Source organism: Python bivittatus, unplaced genomic scaffold (assembly GCF_059951505.1).
Source record: "Python bivittatus isolate LINGU-HERP-01145 unplaced genomic scaffold, Pbiv_v1 ctg000330_np1212, whole genome shotgun sequence".
In the NCBI taxonomy this organism is placed as follows: Eukaryota; Metazoa; Chordata; class Lepidosauria; order Squamata; family Pythonidae; genus Python; species Python bivittatus.
This window is the reverse complement of record NW_028277058.1, coordinates 34,152,648-34,172,628: the sequence shown is the minus strand read 5'-3', so window position 1 is coordinate 34,172,628 and position 19,981 is coordinate 34,152,648. Positions and strand designations below refer to the sequence as shown.

Sequence of the window (19,981 nt, the reverse complement as noted above, 5' to 3'; positions counted from 1 at the left end):
GTTCATGCTGTAGTTACAAGGACATGAGGGTGAACTCTTAGAATCTAAAGATATGCCACAGAAAGAAAACGATTAGGAGACTAAATATATAAATAAATCAGTGTGATGGAATGGAATTATGAAGGCCAGGCTCAGGGAGATAAACATTTTCTTAGCTCGCCAGAAGAGCGTGGGAGTAACAAGATGATGAGACTGGCACCTCCCTGAGGAATTCACACTGTTGTGGCTGGCTGACTTTGGGAGCAGGGGTTTCAGTCTGGGAAGATTGATGTCAGGCCTAGCCCAAGGAACTCCAAGAGACAATGCAAATTCAGTCCAGCTATGTTTATTAGCTACAACCTCTAGCAAGAATCTTCCCAGACTGAAACCCCTTCTCCCAAAGTCAGCCAGCCACAACAGTGTGAATTCCTCAGGGTGGTGCCAGTCTCATCCTCTTGTTACTCCCACGCTCTTCTGGCGAGCTAAGAAAATGTTTATCTCCCTGAGCCTGGCCTTCATAATTCCATTCCATCACAATCAGGGAGCATCCTTAAATTTACCAAGCTGGGATCCAATGCAAGCTAAGTTGGAAACAGTGCAAACTAAACAAAGATAAAAGGACCTGGTCTCAGCACAACTAACAGAGTGGCACTTCTTTCCATCTCTCCTTCTGATATAATCTGTAGGGTAGCCTTTCTGTTTTCCTAGCGAGCTCTCAGAGTTGTAGTTCTGTGCTCCAGGGGTAGGGATCTTTAATGCAACACTATAACTGATGGTAATCTTTAAGGAAAACCATGGTGTATCTACAAATGCACAGACATGTTCCACTCAATTAGATGCTTGGACAGTAACAGAGCTACTGATATAGGGCATTTGTTCTAGTTATTGCTTCAAGTCAGGGAGGTGTGTGAACAGAGGAAAGGAATGGGAGAATGTTCAAAGGTAGGGATTCAAAACAGAAAGAAACACTTTCAAGTCCTGCCTCTTTTAGAAAACAAAGCAAACAGGGTCAGAGGAGGACTATGGAGGCAGAGAGAGAAGAGGAAAAGCTTAGATGCAAAGGTTTGGCAGTCTATAAATAAAGGGAAGGATCTGAGGACAAAAAGAACAAAGTGAGGGCAGATGGAAACATATGGCTTGACTAATATGGCCAATAGCATTGATAACATATCACTGATTAATAGTAAATTGCAGCATTAATATAGTAGATCACCCATTGCAGACATCCACAAGGTGGCAAATTATGACATGTGTATCATGACATGACTTATGGACTTGTGTCAGACATAATGTGAGTACATAATTGTGTCATTTGTGTGATAATGGCATGAGGCATGTATAATTATTTTAATGTCATTGTGGCTTGTTGTGAATGTCACTGTCACCCATTATATCTAATGGACCATATTTGTCTGGCTTGGTATAGAACTTGAGATTCTAGAGTCTCGTGCCACATTCCTAACTGCAAGAACCTTGCCTCCTTCTGGTTAGCACTTCCTGGGAATCCACTGTTATTGTCTGATATCTGAATTTATGGGCATCTTAGAAATGCATTTGCTTCCTGCTAGGTTGATAAAATTAAAGAATCAATGTATAAGTGTAGGAGTATAACCCCTGCTGTGAGTGATTTCTCACTAGCGATTCTTAGTTGAATGCAGCCCTTGCTGTGGCAAGAGAAAGCACTGCTTGAATAATGATGCTTTGTCCCAACTTCTTTGTTCTCTTCTGTGCTTTGCTGCTGGGCGATGTTCTGTGGTACAAAAAGAGCAAAATAAGAGAGCTTCATTAGGGCCTGGAGTTAAGACAAGACAAGAGGAAAAGTGGTAAGGGGGGGGGGGGGCTGCCAGGTCTTTCTCATGGTACTGTAAATAATTAATACAGACAAATCTGTGGGAAACATTTTTCCCTACCTTTCCCCCCATCCCATACTGTACTGACAATGAAAAGAAAGCAGCATTTTATTAGATGATGGTAGAAGAGAGGAAGGTAGCAGTACTAGACTGATCTACTCCTGTTCCTCCATTCTGAAATATAAGAGTTGATGCACTAAGTTGGCAGAAAAGTGTGCCAGTATAATTTGCACTGGTCCAACAGCTGAGCATTAATCTGCCTCAGTCATGAGGCTTGGAAATGGTCCTTGTCTGTACAACTTGTAAATTGTCCTGCAGTAAAGGGCAGTGATTGGTAGATTCATCTGCCTTTGTTTCCCTTCCCAGGTCACCAGTTGGAGAGGATGTTCATCACCAGTCAGTCTTCCTAAAGGGTGGTGAAGTGAGCTTGGGCAACTGGGCAGGTGCTGGGACAGAGGCTTTAGCTATCTTTCAGGTGGGCTGAGTGACAGGTTGCCATGTGGAGGTGCTTGATGCTGGTAATCTGTCATTCTGGCTTTTTCTGAAGATGGAACTACAAATATTCTGCAAGACTGGTAGATCTATGTTTAAAAATAGGTGGAGGAAGGGCATGGGATGAAGTGGTAAGGAGGTCAAACAGCGCATCAAGAAAGCATCTTCCCACTTAATCCTGTGCTGCCATTCACCTGTCAGCCAGGCTATTTTAGGACTTAGCTTTGGCCTTCCTTTCACCCAGGCTACAAATGGGAACTGGCAGCAGTTTTGTCATTTTCGCCTAAGCTCCTAAATACTATATGCATTTTTAAAAAATTTATGCATTTAACATTTCTGAATCCTAGGTGTATCACATCAGCAAGCAAGTGTGAAACAATTCTATTAAATACTACCAACTGATATTTCCCAGTCCAATTAATTGCATAAGATTATCTTTGTCATTTAAAATTTCATCAGAGTTATAATATGTATTTCAGAAATAGGTTGAAAGCCTTGCAAATCTGGGACATTTTCTTTAGCTAGGGATTGGTCCTTGGACCTCTACTTAACTTGAGCTCACATTAATTTTTAGACAAGACTTCTTCAACATGATGCCTTTTAGATACAGTGGGAACTACAGCTCCTGGAAGCTCTTGCCAGCTTGCCAAGTTGGGAAGGGTTGGCTTGGAGAGTGAAATCACATAAGAAGTGTTCTTAGGCCAATGCTGTGGTTGGGCTGGAAATCTAATTACCACTGTCAAAAGCAAGCTATACCACCTCTGCCCCATCCACCTCATGAAATTGCTACTAATGATATTATGTTATTACCTTCTGCCACTCTGTTTCACAGGGAATGTCTTACCTGCATTCAAGCAAAACAGAGGTCCACGGGCGCCTGAAATCCACAAATTGTGTTGTTGATAAACGCATGGTTGTGAAGATTACTGATTTTGGCTGCAATTCTATTCTGCCACCTAAAAAAGGTACTTAAGGAATATGAAAGAAACTATTTAGTCTCTTAAAAAACAACAACAGAATATCACCCATGCCCTGGGAATGGGAACATAAGAAACTGCCTTATACTGAATCAGATCATTGGTCCATCTAGTTCCCCAACATTGATGTTGACTGGCAGTGAATTTGCAGGCAGAGGTTTTGCCAGCTTTATGCAGAGATGCCACAGACTGCATGTACCAGGACCTACATACAAAGGATGTGTTTGGCCATGAGGTCATGGTCCCTCATGACCACACCTTATACAACAGGACCAGGCAACGTGTTTTGCAGCAGGGAATGCACTACTTTTAACTACCTTTTGGTTTCTGAGCCAAAGAGGGCATCATGATGACAGTTATATTGCTAGGAATGCTGGGCTTTGTAGTCAATCAGACCTAGAAAACATTTATAATGATTCATGATGATGCCACTGAGACAGTAGTGTGTGTATTGTTGAAGGCTTTCACGGCCGGCATACGATGGCTGGTGTGGGTCTTCCGGGCTGTGTGGCCGTGTTCTTGAAGTTTTGTTTCCTAACGTTTCGCCAGCACCTGTGACCGGCACAGAGAGAACTGCTCCTGTCTGTGCTCCTGCACTCTGAAGATGCCGGTCACAGGTGCTGGCGAAACGTTAGGAAACAAAACTTCAAGAACACGGCCACACAGCCCGGAAGACCCACACCAGCCAAGTAGTGTGTGTCTTTAATGGTTATACATGATTAAATCAGGTTTTACCAGGCCTTTTTTTTAGACTCTGAGGCAGCAGAAGCAAAATATTTGTTGAAACATCCCATCCCCTACCTTTCTTTTCATTGCATCCTATATGAGCTCACTAATATAACAGGAAACTTGAGGGTCTACTTCTTAATTACATACCTGTGTCCTTAAGCTGATCTTGATCACCTTTTTGTGTTTCATAAATAAGATATTATAAAAATCATGACTCCTTTCCTCTCAGTGTTGCTACTTTACCTCAAGAACAACAAGGGACTCTGCCACAAATACCAGGCAGTTAGAGTGCTTTTGTCTGGCAGCCAGATTTCAACAGGTCTCCTCTCCCTTAGAGCAGGTTCAGTGTAGCTCCATGGAAAGCAGCCCAACTTTGTTTCTTAAACTATTTTAAGCCCCTGAAAGATCTTTAACCTCTGCTAGACCCATCTGACCAAGAATGATATTCCAGCAAAGAAAATGAATAAACACAATAGGTTAAAGATGGTCTTAACATCAACTGATGAGTACCAGCTCCTAGGTATGGAACACACACCCTTGGGAATTGAATTTGGCCTTCACATGCTCAGCGTGTAGAAAATCTGTAAAGATTCTTCTGTTTCACAGGCTTTAATAATGGAATGATTTCAATAGGCGCTAGACATTATTAATCTTTTGTATCATGTTTTAAAATTTTGTTAGCCACCTTGAGTGCTTGTTTGAGCAGAAAGGCAGAGTATAAATCAAATAAATAAATTAAATTATTAAATGGATTAAATATATATGAATAAACAAATAGATAAATAAATTTCTTTGTACTCGATCCATTTTCAGAATGTTAAGAATAGTCTTGCTAGATTTCATCAAAGACTTCTATTGTTTAATTTTCAGTTCTCACAGTGACTAACCAAATGTCTTGGGAAACCTATAAGCAGGACACAAGTGCAACAACAATCCCTAACAAAAGACAACAGCCTCTAATGATAGAAACTATCTCTGATATTGGCTATCATGATGACTATCCACTGATAGCTTTATACTCCACAAAAAGTTTTAAAATATATTTTTTGATCATGATGAAACAATCCATAGAATTAATGGAATCCAAACCAATATGGGAATATATTAAATTCTGTGAAAAGATCTCAGATCCCTGTCTTTCCACTCACATCTATAAACATGATTCCCTTCTGTAAATCAGATCTCTGGACTGCTCCTGAACACCTCCGTTGTGGTGATGTATCTCAGAAAGGTGATGTATATAGCTATGGAATTATAGCACAAGAAATTATTCTGCGTAAAGAGACCTTCTACACTAACCATTGTCGGGATTCTAAAGGTAAACATAGTACATAATGAAAGGGGTGACTACATGTTTATAATTTAATACAATTTTTTAAAATTGATTTTTAATAGTGAACTACTGATTACCACCAATAGAAAAAAGTATAACACACACACATACAAGTTATACAGACAGAATAAATGTTATAGTAATTAAATTAACCAAAATGTAATAAAAAAGCAAAAAGAATTTAAAAAGAAAAATAGATCCATATAATGCTCATTTAGTATCAATATTTAATTAATTTAATCCTTAAGCTTATAATTAAATTGAGACCATATAGAAATATATTGCTTCATTATCTCATTTTTAGTACATAAAGACTTTTCAAAAATAGATAACATAATCATATCCTTGAAACAATTCCTTAATATCAGGAAGATAAGTTTATTTCCTTTTGCATAAGATTATCTTCTTTGCCATGCCCTATGCTCAGTCAAAACTTCATGAAATGACAAATTCTATGTTTTAGCAACAATGTTCAACATCACATTTATGTCTTTAGCTGTTATATTTTTTCCAAAATGTTCTTAACACTTGCTATGATTTGAAATAAAAACAAAGCTACAGCTGCATAAGGCCAAACCATATCAGTTAAAGAGCCTTCAAATTTCTTACAATGCCAGCACAAAAAATCAATTGTCTCTTTTTAAACATTCTTTGAGGAGTCCAACAAATACAAAATAATAGTTTCTGATGAATTAATTACACTTAAATCATAAGTATGTTTTATGTATCTTAAAACCTTGAGTTTCCAAGATCAGATATTCCAATTCTTTATTTTATCATTCAGTTATATAACTAATACTAATTTTCAGTAGGCTTTTTTTCCATATCACATTGGATTGTTGGTTTCAGTTCAAGCAGTGAACCTCTTAAGGATCCTAAGCTTACAGGTACCTCTGAGGCAGCTAAAGCATCTGGGCCATACTGTTTAGTTAGTACAGGTTTTACCTTTATATATTGCCAAGCAGAAATTATAAGTAAATCATATTCATAGCACAGTCTTTAGAAGAACTATTATAAATCAACTGATATAAGCCAACTTGTTTGGCCCACACATTTAGTAAAACATCTTTCCTGGTACCTTCATATTTGGGTTATTTCACAATGTCAGTTTCTTATGTGATTTGGAATCAAAAGTACTTACTTATGAATAGCCAAACGTGCCTGGCAGCTTTCAAAGGCTGGAAATGAAGATCCCTGTTGAATATACTTGGACCTTAAAATTTGCCAAGATTTCAGAGGGGTTACACACTTGCTCTCCAAGTAGGCCCAGCATAAAGTTCTCACTCCAAAGAAATGCAATGGCTGAACTAGTTTCTTCCTGGGAGATCTCTTTCATTTCAATATTTCCCAAGAAATTAATAATTTCCTGTTCAGTTACAGATGGTCCTAACTACATGTTCTTGCTGAATGATTGAATGATAAGATTTACATTCTCCCCTTTAACAGCTTTCTGAGATAGCTTACTCCAAAAATTCCCAATAATAGGATCATATTATTGGCCAGTATCATTGGGCATGTGTTATTGTCCGTATTCGAGCAGAAAGCTTTCTGTTGTAAATCTTTCCCTTCCAGTTCTCTTCTTCTGTATTGCTAGCTGCTCTCATGCCTTCTCTAAGTGTGCTGAGAGTGACAGAAGAAAACACAAAGGGCAGAAATACCCACTTTCTTTGTGTTGTCCTTCTGGTCAACTGGTGTGGATGGGCCTCCAAAAGCATGGGAAATAGGTAACACTACAAAGGGGATAGAGCCCAATCGCTGCATCTTGCCCAAACACAACCCAAGCCCTAGCGCAGAGTAATTTAATATTCATAACAAGAAAGACCCAGTGTTTTTAATTTACACTGACCTTGACTCTGTTGAAATCCAGTATTTTTGAAGGAAACCTGGCTGGGGAAAGCTGATATTTAATAACAAAGTGTTTAATGTTTTGTGAGTATAATTTTTTTTTAAGTTTTAAAAGTACGTTTGTAAGTACCAAAACTTTATTTTAATACAGAACATTTCCTCCATACTCACCTCCCATTTCATCCCATTTATTTATGTTGCATAGTTTACAAACGCAACATAACTTACATGAGAATATAGGGGATGAAAGTATAGCTGAATAACAAGAGACGAACAAAAAAGAAGTGAAAAGGAAGATAAAAATAAAACCAAACACAAATATCTCTCTAGAGAATTCTCTGTAGCACATGGCTTACGGCTTTTACATAATATATGTTGCTACTGCTTGCAAGTATTATATAATGTTTGGAGCCAGTTCATAATAAGGTATAATGCTTGGCATCACTTTGATTGGTGCTGACTCAATGACATATTGCCATTCTTTATGCATTTGTTCCAGGTTTCATGAAGATGTAAGCATTTGTGAAAGTAGGAATGCTAGGACATCAAATATATATGATACCAAACTGTAAGGAGAGACCTAAGACCCTCATCCCTCCTCAATGCACCCTCTTCCTATCCATATACTCAAATCCAAACAAATAAAACCACATATCTTCATAAGTAGCTTTATATTCCTATCATGGCCTTTAAATATAAGAATGTATTAGGTTTTTAAAAATCTATATTCTTCTTTCTAGTTAGCTTTTTAAAACTGCAGCCCTTTTTTTAAAGGATTCAGATACAATGGATTTGTAGTCTGTGTCTGGAACTGGTCTGACAACTGCTGAAAACTTTTGTAGTCATTTGCAGTAAAGCAGCATATAATCAGGTTTTAATTGGCTAACGGAGATGTAAGATTGGAAACACACACACACACACACACACACGCATAGCACATCCACATTAAGATGTATTATTTTGATAATATTTATTTTATTGTTTACAAAAAATGCTGCCCACGCAAACAACTCTGAGCAACCTACAACATAAACATAAAAACATCTCACAAAAGTAAGCATACCACATGCATAAAGCCATAATTTAAAAAATAACTAAAATATAGTTGTCCAATAGTCATCAATAGGTGATGAATGCATTATTCTGCAATAGCAGGTTTCCCTGCTAGCAGCCTGGCTGCTGCATCCTGTACCAGTTCTAACTTCTAAGTCATCTTCAGAAGTAGCCCCACATAGTGTATTGCAGTAGTTCAAAAGTATTTTGATAAGAGCATCAGGTTACTGTACCCAAGGCGGTAGCAGATATTCCCAATATGGTGTTTCCTGGGGATGTGTTCTGTAGCCTGAGTGCTCCCCACTACTCTGTCTCCTTACAATTTTAAGTAAGATAAGTTAAGAGAATGACCATTGAAAGATCTTATCAGGTCACTGACGTGTTTAATCAGCTTGTAAGAACTGGAGAAGATGTGAGTGAAGAATGAAAGAGGGAATAAGTTTTCAAGATAATACCTACAGTATATTTATATCTCGCTTGCTGAGAGCACAGAATAGCAAATATACGTTCAGGATAGCAAATAAAAAAACAAGGTATGATGTGAAACTGCTGCATCATCACTTAAAAGGCTTTTATTTTACTATATTTATCCTCTTACCCCCCCAAAAATGAGAACTTCTGATTCTAAAATAATTCACTAGAGGTGAGACTTGCTTCTCTAAGCCAAGGCATACTATTTTAAATGTCAAATAACATGTTACAGGAAATCTGGTCCCTCAGCCTCTTAGCTTTTACTTCAATGGATCTGGAGATCAGGAAAGAGTTGCTTTAATGCCAGCATCATGCTGCTTCCCTACTACTATATATATGTAGTAATAATATCTTGATTCTTTGGTTTACCCTAACAGGCATTCTATTCTGACATGCCTCACAAATAAAAAAATCACAGTCTACAGATCTTTATCAAAGAATGAACATGTTCATTCAAGGCTAGGTTTGAGCCTATATCTGTTTATAAAAGATTGCCTTGACAGTTTCTATTTACTACAGCAGCTCTGTTCTCATGCTCTGACTTCTTTGTACCCTCCAAATGTATTAGATTCCAAATCCCATTATTCCCAAAGAGCAAGAGATTTATGGGAGTTTCCCCAGGATGGGGCAAGCATATCCATTGTCTTTGTGTGCTTAGTTTTTTTATGTTGCACATTTTCTCTCCCACTCCAGAAAAACTTTATAGAGTAGAAAGCAGCAAAGGAGCACGACCATTCCGGCCAGATCTTTTATTGGAGACAGAGGGGGAGCGAGAGCAAGAAGTACGTTTTAACTGAAACAAAAGTGTTCTTGCTAGAGAGAGGTATCATATGCACATGAGCTGAAATTAGAAGATTTGACAGACAGAAGTGTCAGCCGCATTGTGGTTCCAGTGTTTTTTGATTTTACCATGTAATGGGGTTCTATTAACAACTTCAGTGGAGACCTGCAAAATGTAATTAACTTTCCTCCAACTGTAATTCCTCTCATACTTAATTACCACTATTAGAATGTGGGCTGTGCCAAATTCCTACATAGCAGCTGAATTCAAGTGCAGAAGAGGGCAGCTAAAGGATGTTTTACACATCTAAACAAATATGAAAGCAACCCCTCTATATTTTTCTAGCCATTTTTTTTCCAACAGAAATTATTTCTAGTCTTGGTGCTTCACTGAGAGAAAAAGGCCTGGTAACAATTGCTTTGGGGACGTAAGAACAATGGGGAAGTTATGCTACCAGAACTGGGCTACAAAATCTGGAAGACCACTAGACAAGTGGCTTTTTCTATTTTTGCAGCTCATAACTGGTAGCCGTATTCATTCATTCAATTTTACACAATTTTTCTGTTTATATATCCACTTTATCTGCACACTTAAGGAACATAAAGTGGATTTATAAACAGGAAAATTAACAATTAACAATTAACAATGAAACAAAATACAAGAATAAAATCAGTATCATTAAAACCAATTAACATAAAAGCTTGGCAGAAAAGATGTGTTTTTGCCATTTTCCTAAACACTGTGAGAGAGGTGGCTAACCAATTGGAAGAGGTCAATCTACATTCCAATACCAAACCAAAAAAAAAAAAAGGAGACTTAACAGAGCCTGCAAACTATCATACAATATCTTTAATTTCATATGCTACCAAATAATGCTTAGGATCATCCGATGTAGATTAAAGCCCTTCAAGGAAAAAAGAGATGCCAGATGTTCAAGCTGGCTTTAGAAAAGGCCAAAGAACATGAGACATTATTACTGATGCACACTGGATAACTGAGAAAGCCAAAATACCAAAAAGAAGTTAGCATGTGCTTCATCAGCTACAGAAGGACCTTTGATTGTGTCAATCATGTCAAGCTGTGAAAAGTGCTCAGAAAAATGGGAATCCCAGAACATCTCATTGGCCTCATGAGAAACTTATATACAGGTCAGGAAGCCACAGTATGGACAGAATATGAAGAAAATATTGGTTCCATCAACCTATATGCTGAATATATAGTAAGGGAAGCTGGATTGGAAGGAAATTAGCATGGATTTAAAATTAGAGGAAGAAACATCAATAATCTGCAGTATGCTAATGATATTACCCTGATAGCCAAAAATGCAAAGTACCTGCAAGCTCTAGTAATAAAAGTCAAGGAATATAGTGAAAAAATGGGATTAAAATTAAATATAAAGAAGACCAAACTAATGACAACAGGTAGAACACCAGCCTTAGAATTGACAATGAAGATACCAAAGTGGTGGATAGCTTCTGCTTTTTAGGATCAATCATCAACAGTAAAGGAACAAGCAGTCAAGAAATACGGCGTAGACCAGCACTTGCTAGAGCAGTCATGAAGGCCTTGGAAAAAATATTCAAATGCTGTGATGTACAAATCTACAAAGACCAGAATCGTGCAAGCCATGGTATTCCCTGTGACACTCTATGGAAGTGAAGGTTGGATTTTAAAGAAGCAGGATAGGAAGAGTATTGATGCCTTTGAACTTTGGTGTTGGAGGAGACTCCTGAGAATATTGTGGACAGCCAAGAAAACAAAGGGATGGATCACTGAACAAATCTACCGAGAGTGCTCACTTGAGGCTCAAATGACCAGGCTCAAATTGTCCTACTTAGGGCACATTATGCAAAGACCCAGCTCTCTGGAAAAGGCTCTAATGCTGGGGAAGGTTCAAGTCCAGCCTCAACTATGGAAACTCACAGTGTGACTTTAGGCCAGTCATTTTCTCTCAGCCCAAGTAAGCTCACAGAATTGTGGTTATAGGGAAAAATTGGAAGGAATGCATCATATGCTATCTTAAGCTCTTGGGGGAAAGGCAGGATGTGTTAAAACTACCTACGTACCTAATTAATCTTATTGAGCTTTACAGAGAAACTTAGATGGAATTTGAAGTTCTGGTTAATGTTTGATGCAATTCTATTGTGACATGAAGGTGGGAATTGGGTGGGAAATGAGTTAAGTTTATGTGAAGGAGAAATGCTATTTTGGTATCTTACCATGGAACCCAAAATATATTAACCAACCCTGGTTTGGATTGTGCATTGCTAGATATATTTTCTAGTGAAAAGCTGCTGGGAAGAAGATCCAGAGAAGAGACCAGATTTTAAGAAAATTGAAACTACTCTAGGTAGGATATTTAGGTAAGAAACTAATAAACATTAAAGCAAGGCTTTATGTATTTCTGTGTCAAAATGTGCAGGACATGGAAAAAGGTAAATGAGACCCCATCATTTGACAAAAAGTGTCCATGTATGAGAAAAGAACATGTAAATGTGAATAAAGAAGAAGAGAAAACAAATAAAATAACATGGATAATTACTGTAAAAGTTAATGATGAAGAATCCTGTTGGATCATATAGGCTGTTCTACCCTGACTATTCCATACATATATCCCTGACTACTCTCTCTCTCTCTCTCTCATTCTCCATACACATATTCATACACACACACAGATATCTATATATATCTATCTATATCTATATACTGTATATCTATATCTAGATAGATAGACAGATAGATTTGTAATATATCTTAACATATCTAATGTAGCACTTTAAAACTTCAAATAGTAATATTCTTACTTCTTTTTCTTTTAAGACTTAGCTACAACTTCTAAAATCTTCCTTAGCACGTCAGTTCAATCAAGTTATAATTATTATTCAGATGGAGAGATTTGGTGGATGTTCATTTTGACTGTGTAACATTTATAGATTAATTTCTACCAAGTTCTATTTGCCATTTTTCTTGAAAAATATCATTTTTGTTCTTACAACATTCCTAGCAACTACCACAGCCAAAACAATGAGAGCTATATGGACACATTGATCCGACGTCTGCAGTTGTATTCACAAAACCTGGAGCACTTAGTAGAAGAGAGAACCAAGCTGTACAAAGCAGAACGAGATAGAGCTGACAAACTCAATTTCATGCTTCTCCCAAGGTGAGTGATATCCAGCAGGAAATATTCTGTAACTGCAGTGGAATTCTGATCACTGAGGGATTCTAAACAGATTTACCTGTCTCTTGTCGAAATACCTAAGGACAAGCTTTTAAAATCTATGTTAATTATATGTGTCTTTTCAAAAACTTGTGAAATTGTGAACAGCATCAGGGATTTATCTTGTTATGTAAAGATAGCACGCAAAAATTTATTCTGCTTTCATGCAACCTTTATTCCTCTGCAAGAGATACGCTATCCTTCCACAAATGGGGAGATGTAAAGTTTACACTTTTGAAGTAATTTTGTTGGAAAAGGACATATAGCCTTGATTTTTCTTGGGCAGAAAAATAACTTCTAGATTTTAGAAAAGCCAGAGATATTGTACCAAGTGCTGCTTTGGATTATCCTGCTTGTCATGTGCAATGTTCAGCTGTGGAGAGAGAATGCCTTTCTTTAGAATATCATGTGCAATGTTTGTAGCCAATGTTCTATGGCTACAGCGGTATTAGCTGTAATCCAGGACCAGCCCCAACACTCATGCGTGTTAGGGATCTTTTAAAACATATATTTTTATGTTGGCTTTCCCCAGCCATTCCATCAATGTCTTGTCTGTGGATGGATGGTTTTTTCCGATGTGATATTATATTTATGCCATTTCAGGATCTACATAAATTAGACCAATATACTTAACTTTGTAAATTATTATTATTTATTTATTGCTAATAATAAATGCAAACAAAATGTGCATGTATGATGGAGATCCCTTTAGGAACAAAACCTCTCAGATCTTAATTTGAAATTGCATTTTATACAACCAAGATTTAGTAAATTCAAACTGCTTCTGTTAATCTCAGTTTCAGTTTGTACTTTTTTGAGTTTTAGAAAAGTTTTGTAAAACGTGCATTATGTCCTCTAAAACCATTAATTAAAATTACAGTAGTATAGCAGTCCAAAATTGCTCCGTGCATGGGGTGATGTGAAAATATGTTACTAAAAATGGGTACTAACCTTTATGCTAGCCATTTACTGAGAGTTTATTAAATTAATAATAGTTTATGATATAATTCTACAGGTTTGTGATATCACATCTAGAGGTCATAATATTCTTGAAATCCCCATACAGTTCAGTATTCTGTGACATGCCAACATATTTGTGGGTACATCTTCTCCTAAGAGCTTCCCTGCTATTACAGTAAGCCTGGACTGAGCCAGTTAAGGCAATAATTCAAATACAGAAATAGAAGAATTAGTTAAGAGTCTTCTTTAAATGAGTCATAGCAATGATTCATAATATTTAATTTGTTTTTAAAAGTTATCTTTTTCTTCATTATCTAAGAATGAACACATATGTAGACATCTGTAGGAGGCTCACAAACAGGCATAAAGATTATTGTTCTCCCCCTTTATTTCCCCAAATATGTTCAGCTATCATGGCAATTCACAGTTGATGTAAGCAATTCACTAGCCTACATTAATATATCTGATTTTTTTTTAAGTATTAAAAATCTAAATTCATAGCTATCGTTACACTTTGGCAATTAATTCTACTTTTGTATTTATAGATCTATTTATGTTACATCTCTGTTTTCCTTTTTTAACTAAGTACCAAAGTTTAAATTTTTTTTAGGAAGATGCTTTGGTCTTTAATAAACTTAGAAAATATTATATACAGTATGAACTATATGATATTATTACTTCAAATACTGATAAGCAACTAACATAAATTGGTAGAAATTGTATTTATTAACAGCTCCAATCTGGAACTCTCCTTGTCTCACCTCCTATGATATCTCTGCCAGTATGGCTAATACTTCTGGAGAGCACCAGGCTGGGGAAAACTAATATACATAAACATGAAGCTACTCCAAGTTTGATTTTAAGTTATATTTTTCATGAGCTTCCTAATATGACTTTGGCTTTGCATTTGAAGCATATGCAGTAACTGGAAAAGGCACAATAGGAATTACGCCTTTTGGAATTTACCCATTTTAATTTTAAAAAAAAAAATGATTTCAGTTGATGGGTGTAGGCATCTGATAGCTCTACAGAGCCAGCTGTATTACTGTAGTAGAATGTAACATTTTATATATCAGCTGGAATTTTGGAAGGAAATGAAAAATTCTTGTCAATAGAAAAAAAACTATGTTCTTGACAGTAGCTATATAAATATGCAAATAAGCATTATCAGCACTGGTTTTGATTATGCAGATTAGAGTGAAACAAAGTAAAGTGTGTCTTAACTATAACACAAGCATACATACTTTATTTGGACTTTTGTCAGTCAGGATTCATATCTGGGCATGGGATGGAGCTGGAATTCGTTACTTGTCCATTACCTTTGTTGTGACTTGGACAGGAGTAGTGCACCTTTCCTGATCTCTTTAGACATCTCAGTGGCTTTTGATACCATCAGCCATAGTATCATGCCTCGGTATGCCCATGTAACACCTCCACTTCATGAGTTATACTGTTTGCCAATTTGCTTCCAGGTGCAATTCAAGGTGCTTATTGTTACCTATACAGACCTACATGGCACAGGGCCTAGTTACTGAGGGACCACCTGTCTCCCATAGTATCTGCCCGGCTGATCCAATCTGGCAGGGTTGGTATGCTCCAGGTTCCTTCAATTAAACAATGCCATCTATTGGGACCTCAGAAGCATGCCTTCTTTGTACAGCACCTGCCCTCTGGAATAGGTTTCCCCCCAAGATTCATAGACCCCCCCACCCTACTGGTGTTTCAAAGGGCCCTGAAGACATGGCTCTTTGCCTAGGCCTTTGGGGAGTGTGATTGAAGACCCCTTTTCTTCTTTTTCTTTGTTCCCATCTGGGTTTGTTATCTGTACCATCTTTGTTCTTTTGTGTTTTGTGTTGTTTTCTTGTTTTTAAATGTTTTTAACAATTTGTAAACCACCCAGAGTCGCTGGAAGCTGGGTGGCATATACATTTAATATATTATTATGCTGGTCGCACAGTCAGCCAGATATTTAGACTGGATTTAGCATTTTTATCCACCTATTGAGTCCTTCTCAAGGCCCTGGGATAGGCAGATGCTGTTGTTCAATAGCATTAAAGGTATTGTCTCAGGATATAAGCTGTTCCAAGTAAAGGTGCCTTTTGCAATTAACTGATGGTGATTTTGTCAGTGCCAATGGTGTTCAAGTGGTGCTACTATTATTATTATCACCATCATCATCATCATCATCATCATCGTCATCATCATCATCCTGGACTGCTCTGTTTTGCAGAGATTCTGCTCCTTCCTCAGCAGCTAATTCTAGTTGGGATACTGAAAGGTTTAGTTGTTTCTCCCATGCATTTTACACACAAATGCTGAGGGTGGCACTTCCCTGGCTGCATGTTACTTCCCTGGAAGCGGCTGCCAATGTCTTGACTCAGTCTGGAAGCTGTGAGGCTCTGGATGAGATGAAACAGATTGAAGTTGAACCTAAGCAAGTGGAGCTGCTGCTTGTTCACTGAGGTTCCTTAATGTCTCTGGTATTGTCTCTTGATGGGCCGGTATTGCAAATGAAGGAGAAGATTGATAACTTGGGAATCATCCTGGACTCCTGATTATTGTTGGATTGGCAGCTGCACCAGTTCTGGTCTTTCCTGGAGTGTGAGGACCTTTAATGGTAACTTACATTATCACCATTCCACTGGACTACTGCAATGCACTGTTCAAAGCACTACAAAGGACTGCCTTTGTAGTCTAACAAAAAGATTCAGTTGGCCTAGTCAGGCTGTTGGTGGGTATTCACCAACATGAGCACATTACACCTGTGCTCCAGACCCTAAACTGCCATCCTATTAGCTTCCAAGTACAATTCAAAGTGCTGGTTTGTCATTACATACCTTGGCACTAGAGTATTGGCAGGACCATCTTTTCTGACCAGCTTCAATCTGCCCACTGTAATGTCCTGGAAACCTGTTTCATGAGGTAAGTGGGGTGGGGGGTTTATAGGTGCTCTTTTTCAATTGGGGTGCCTGCACTTTGGAATAGCTTCCTTCTAGAGATTTGATTACTCCTCAAACTTTTGACCTTCCATACGTTGTTAAAAATTGCATTATTTCAGAGAGATTTTGGCAGTATGAATTGACATCTTCAATTGTTGATTGATGGACTGTTTTACGTGTAATTTTAGTTGTTTTATTGTTTATTTTATACTTATACTGTGGATGTTTTATTGTATTTTTATGGATATAAGTTGCTAAGAGCCTCTCTTGATTGCGGCAAGAATAAATCTAATAAATAAATAAATGCAACTGAAAGATATAGTAATTTCATAACAGCAGTGTCAAGACCATCTTATTTAATTCAATATTTATTTCCAATGTGTTTTGAAAGGAACATGATTACCTGTACTGTAAGTGCTTTAGTACTTTAATTATTAATTAGCTATTACCTAATTATTACCTAATTATTTTGTATTTGCATCACTGCCATTGTAGAACTACATTACCAAATCATTTCTCAACCATTATGGCTATTGTACCACAATTATTTTTTTTAAAAGCACATTTCGCAATCAATAAGCTTTCCTCTTTTTCCCCCCACAGACCTGTGGTGACGTCTTTGAAGGAAACTGGACGTGTAGAACCAGAATTGTTTGAAGAAGTCACCATCTACTTCAGTGACATTGTGGGCTTCACAACCATATGTAAATACAGCACACCTATGGAAGTGGTAGACATGCTGAATGACATCTACAAGAACTTTGACCACATTCTTGATCATCATGATGTTTACAAGGTGATCTGATTTGAAAAGAGAATATAAAAAGCTACCCTGAGGTGAAACAAAGGTAATGGGGGCAGCAATGTCACCAAAAAGGCAAGAATTATTTTTATCTGAGGCATTCTCAGTTAAAATGGTTTTCCAAAACAATAAAAAGGAGTTACTTTTCTTGAGATTTAAAAATACATTAAGTTCCACATTTCAGAAAAAAAATATACTGTCATGTAGTCTTACTGTTCCAGTGTTCTTCAATTTGGAGTCTTCTAAAAGTATTAGATTCCAGCTCCCAGTAAGTATGTCCAATGGTCATGCTGGTTAAGCATGATCAGAATTGCAATGAACTGGATCACTGAATCCAATTATCTGGATGGGACACCAAGTTGGGAAGGCTGTGTTATACTGAATTGACCCATAGCTCTAATCACAGACATATTTTGTTAATTGAAAGTTGTTCAGTATTCTTTTTCCCTAAGCAGATATAGTGACTTTTTGTCATGTTTCAACAGGTGGAGACCATTGGAGATGCATATATGGTAGTAAGTGGTTTACCAAACAGAAACGGTAACCGTCACGCAGTGGACATTTCCATGATGGCCCTGGATATACTCAGCTTCATGGGATCATTTGAATTACAACATCTTCCAGGTCTTCCTGTATGGATTCGAATAGGAATTCATTCTGGTATGGAAGATTGTATCAAACATTTGATCAAAATAAAAAAATCAACTGATGATTTTTAATATCATGTTTAATTTTCTATAAATTGATCATAGAAGTTGTATTATACAGTGGGGCAAAAAAGTATTTAGTCAGCCACCAATTGTGCAAGTTCTCCCACTTAAAAAGATGAGAGAGGCCTGTAATTTTCATCATAGGTATACCTCAACTATGAGAGACAACATGGGAAAAAAAATCCAGAAAATCACATTGTCTGATTTTTAAAGAATTTATTGGCAAATCATGGTGGAAAATAAGTATTTGGTCACCTACAAACAAGCAAGATGTCTGGCTCTCACAGACCTGTAACTACTTCTTTAAGAGGCTCCTCTGTCCTCCACTCGTTACCTGTAGTAATGGCACCTGTTTGACCTTGTTATCAGTATAAAAGACACCTGTCCACAACCTCAAACAGTCACACTCCAAACTCCACTATGGCCAAGACCAAAGAGCTGTTGAAGGACACCAGAAACAAAATTGTAGACCTGCACCAGGCTGGGAAGACTGAATCTGCAATAGGCAAGCAGCTTGGTGTGAAGAAATCAACTGTGGGAGCAATAATTAGAAAATGGAAGACATACAAGACCACTGATAATCTCCCTCGATCTGGGGCTCCATGCAAGATCTCACCCCGTGGGGTCAAAATGATCACAAGAACGGTGAGTAAAAATCCCAGAACCACACGGGGGGACCTAGTGAATGACCTGCAGAGAGCTGGGACCAATGTAACAAAGGCTACCATCAGTAACACACTATGTTGCCAGGGACTCAAATCCTGCAGTGCCAGACGTGTCCCCCTACTTAAGCCAGTATATGTCTGGGCCCGTCTGAAGTTTGCTAGAGAGCATTTGGATGATCCGGAAGAGGATTGGGAGAATGTCATATGGTCAGATGAAACCAAAGTAGAACGTTTTAGTCTAAACTCAACTCGTTGTGTTTGGAGGAGAGAGAATGCTGAGTTGCATCCAAAGAACACCATACCTACTGTGAAGCATGGGGGTGGAAACATCATGCTTTGGGGCTGTTTTTCTGCAAAGGGACCAGGACGACTGATCCGTGTAAAGGAAAGAATGAATGGGGCCATGTATCGTGAGATTTTGAGTGAACACCTCCTTCCATCAGCAAGGGCATTGAAGATGAAACGTGGCTGGGTCTTTCAGCATGACAATGATCCCAAACACACTGCCCGGGCAACGAAGGAGTGGCTTCGTAAGAAGCATTTCAAGGTCCTGGAGTGGCCTAGCCAGTCTCCAGATCTCAACCCCATGGAAAACCTTTGGAGGGAGTTGAAAGTCCGTGTTGCCCAGCGACAGCCCCAAAACATCACTGCTCTAGAGGAGCTCTGCATGGAGGAATGGGCCACAATACCAGCAACAGTGTGTGAAAACCTTGTGAAGACTTACAGAAAACATTTGACCTCTGTCATTGCCAACAAAGGATATATAACAAAGTATTGAGATGAACTTTTGATATTGACCAAATACTTATTTTCCACCATGATTTGCAAATAAATTCTTTAAAAATCAGACAATGTGATTTTCTGGATTTTTTCCCCCATGTTGTCTCTCATAGTTGAGGTATACCTATGATGAAAATTACAGGCCTCTCTCATCTTTTTAAGTGGGAGAACTTGCACAATTGGTGGCTGACTAAATACTTTTTTGCCCCACTGTACATGTCTCTTCTTAGGATTTCAAATATTACCTTTAAGAAAATTATCAGTGATGATGAACTGTTTGAAGAAGAATATAATGAACATTAAAAAGAGATTATCAAACATTTCTAATATTATTGATCAATACTGCCTGATACCAGGCTAATTTGTATGCAGTTGTTTTGTTCATGCTTCAGAAT

The 19,981-nt window shown here is 37.7% G+C and overlaps 1 protein-coding gene across 2 annotated transcripts in view; it reads left to right on the top strand.

Moving 5' to 3' along the window:
* GUCY2C (guanylate cyclase 2C) overlaps positions 1 to 19,981 on the top strand; it is an 87,126-nt gene that overhangs the window by 47,334 nt on the left and 19,811 nt on the right. For both annotated transcript variants that reach the window (XM_015887982.3, XM_025166345.2), the window contains 7 exons: positions 3,154 to 3,286; positions 5,208 to 5,345; positions 9,423 to 9,511; positions 11,782 to 11,873; positions 12,515 to 12,673; positions 17,233 to 17,425; positions 17,917 to 18,091. In XM_015887982.3, coding sequence (XP_015743468.2) covers positions 3,154 to 3,286; positions 5,208 to 5,345; positions 9,423 to 9,511; positions 11,782 to 11,873; positions 12,515 to 12,673; positions 17,233 to 17,425; positions 17,917 to 18,091 — 979 coding nt within the window. The remainder of the gene's footprint in view (positions 1 to 3,153; positions 3,287 to 5,207; positions 5,346 to 9,422; positions 9,512 to 11,781; positions 11,874 to 12,514; positions 12,674 to 17,232; positions 17,426 to 17,916; positions 18,092 to 19,981) is intronic.